Below are 2,500 nucleotides of genomic sequence, written 5' to 3' on the forward strand. Positions count from 1 at the left end.
ATTGATCGCTTTGCGCTGCTTATTCCTCATCCAGTGATGGATGGGTGGATGGGAAACTTTCAACTGAATGTTCATATTGTTCTGATAATTGTAAGCTATAGCAACATAAGAGTGGCAGCTTTGACAGCAACCCAAATGAGCTAATCCCATAGCTACCATTGCTAGCTAGCCATGAGCGAACTGTTGGATACTGCATTTGCTGTGCAACGTATTCCATTGTCCAGTTGTCAAATCTATTTGCCAACAAACTGTTTGAGAGCCAGCACACCTCAGTGTCCCCTAATCAAAAACATTTTTCATATATCACCTAACCTCTCCAGCACCTCACCAATATCGATTCTTTTCTCTCTTTAGAGAAGAGTACAATCCATTACAACCACTACTGCTTATAATGTTTTATTGTTGTTTTGTAATATTTTATCATGAATATGATAAATAAATGCTGCATGTAGTTAAAGAAAGTGTTATTTAGTTTTTCATATGCTAAAATTGACTGTAAATCCACTTTAAAGGACAATGCTCGTTTTTGACAACCTGGACCTTATTTACGACATATTATAAGACGTTTGACTCACCGAGATCACTTTGGTGTAGTACGGAGGCATGTAGAAGAAATTTAAAATCCAGCGCGAGCCAGTATATCCATGTAATGGCGGTGGCCGGGGCACTTAGAATGCAGTTTCTAAAAATCTATTTTCTGCCGCGAAACGGTTGTTTTCATCAATCTGTCTTGATGAATCGCTAGTTGTGCTTACATAGAGCATAGGCCTGTTGTGGTTTTCACATGCCATGATCTTTAGAAACGTCTTTCGAAACGAAATAGCTTCCTCACTTGCTCCAGCACAGCGCGCAATCGTTGCTCCAGCACGCTGTGCGCATGAGTGCTGGAGCAAGTGAGGAAGCTATTTCGTGTCTAAAGACGTTTCTAAAGATCATATTACAGAGGCATGTGAAAAACCAAAACAGGCCTATGCTCTATGTAAGCACAACTAGCGATTCATCAAGACAGATTGATGAAAACAACCGTTTCGCGGCAGAAAATAGATTTTTAGAAACTGCATTCTAAGTGCCCCGACCACCGCCATTACATGGATATACTGGCTCGCGCTGGATTTTAAATTTCTTCTACATGCCTCCGAACTACACCAAAGTGATCTCGGTGAGTCAAACGTCTTATAATATGTCGTAAATAAGGTCCAGGTTGTCAAAAATGAGCATTGTACTTTAAAGCTGACATTTCAAATAATAACTGACTGAGGGAAAGTGCCACCCGGCGCCCATGGGCGGTTCACCTCTCTTCCTCCTGTCCTCCTCAGTTTTTTTTGTTTTTTGGTGTGTGTGTGTGTTTGTGTGTGCGTGTGTGCGTGTGTGTGTGTGTGTGTGTGTGTGTGTGTACTCACGTGTGGTGGGTGTGTATGAGCTGGTCCTGGGTGTTCCCTGTGTGGTGGGTGGGGGGGGCATGGTGGGAGGGGTCAACCTGGACTGTGTCTTGACATCCGCAGGTGAGTCGGGCATGGTGGATCGCTTCTCAGTGCGATCTGGAGAAAACACACACACACACACACACACACACACGTTAGACGACTCAGTATGGCTGGGAGGGGGTTAGACAAAAACGCTGTCTTCATGTAAAAAAGGATCATTCACAACATGCAGAAATGTGCTTTCGTAGCAAAACATATTTGAAACTGTTCTGCCTTCACTCTCCCTAGTGCCTCTCTCTCTCCCTCCTATCTTCTAACCAGGTCCAGTGGATGCCCCACTGTCACCAGCAGACCTCCCTGAGTCCGATAGATACCCCCGTGTCTGCTGTGGATGTCGTAGCATTTAGTTAACACACACACACGTACACACAGACATACACCAGCCCACTTCCGGCTTTAGGCCTGGGCCATAGCAAACACACACCAGTTTTTTTTAGCCTCTCTTACTCTGAAATGTAATTTAATGTAATGTGTTGCTTTATAAATGTTCTTAGCCGGTAGACAAACATACTCCATAGCTTGCTCGATCGCCTTGTTGAGAGGGGTCAGGGAAGAATTTTTACAGCTCACTTATCTGGCCCCCAGGTGATACTGTTTTTTTGCTTCCCTCTGGAATATGTAGAGAGTGGGTCGTATGCCCACCTCTCTTGTTCTCTGTAAAGCGCATTGTGTTGCCTCTGGGTATGAAATGCGCTATACAAATAAAGCTTTGATTGATTGATTGATTGAATCATAACAATACAAATAAATCACATACCCTTACAATTAAAACCTATGCAAATGTAGTATTAAAGCCAGCCCCCCGCCCATCCCAAAAACAGAACAAACCACATCATTAAAACACCACTGCAATAACTCATCGACATTGCTCATCAAGGAGAAAAGCCTAAAATCAACCCGGACTCTCGCTTTCACCAGAGCAATAAACAATGAGAGAAAGTCTCGCCCCTGAACCCCTCAATTTGACATTTCCTAGTCTTGTAAATTGACAACTTTGCCCCACCACAAAATTCAAC

General features: G+C 43.4%; 1 protein-coding gene across 1 annotated transcript in view; it reads right to left on the minus strand.

Moving 5' to 3' along the window:
• runx1t1 (RUNX1 partner transcriptional co-repressor 1) overlaps positions 1–2,500 on the minus strand; it is a gene marked incomplete at both ends in the record, with an annotated part of 81,109 nt that overhangs the window by 35,423 nt on the left and 43,186 nt on the right. Inside the window, one exon of the mRNA XM_084455427.1 lies at positions 1,401–1,538. Within this exon, the coding sequence (XP_084311553.1) occupies positions 1,401–1,538 (138 nt within the window). The remainder of the gene's footprint in view (positions 1–1,400; positions 1,539–2,500) is intronic.

Source organism: Borostomias antarcticus (assembly GCF_949987555.1).
Source record: "Borostomias antarcticus genome assembly, chromosome: 21".
NCBI lineage: Eukaryota > Metazoa > Chordata > Actinopteri > Stomiiformes > Stomiidae > Borostomias > Borostomias antarcticus.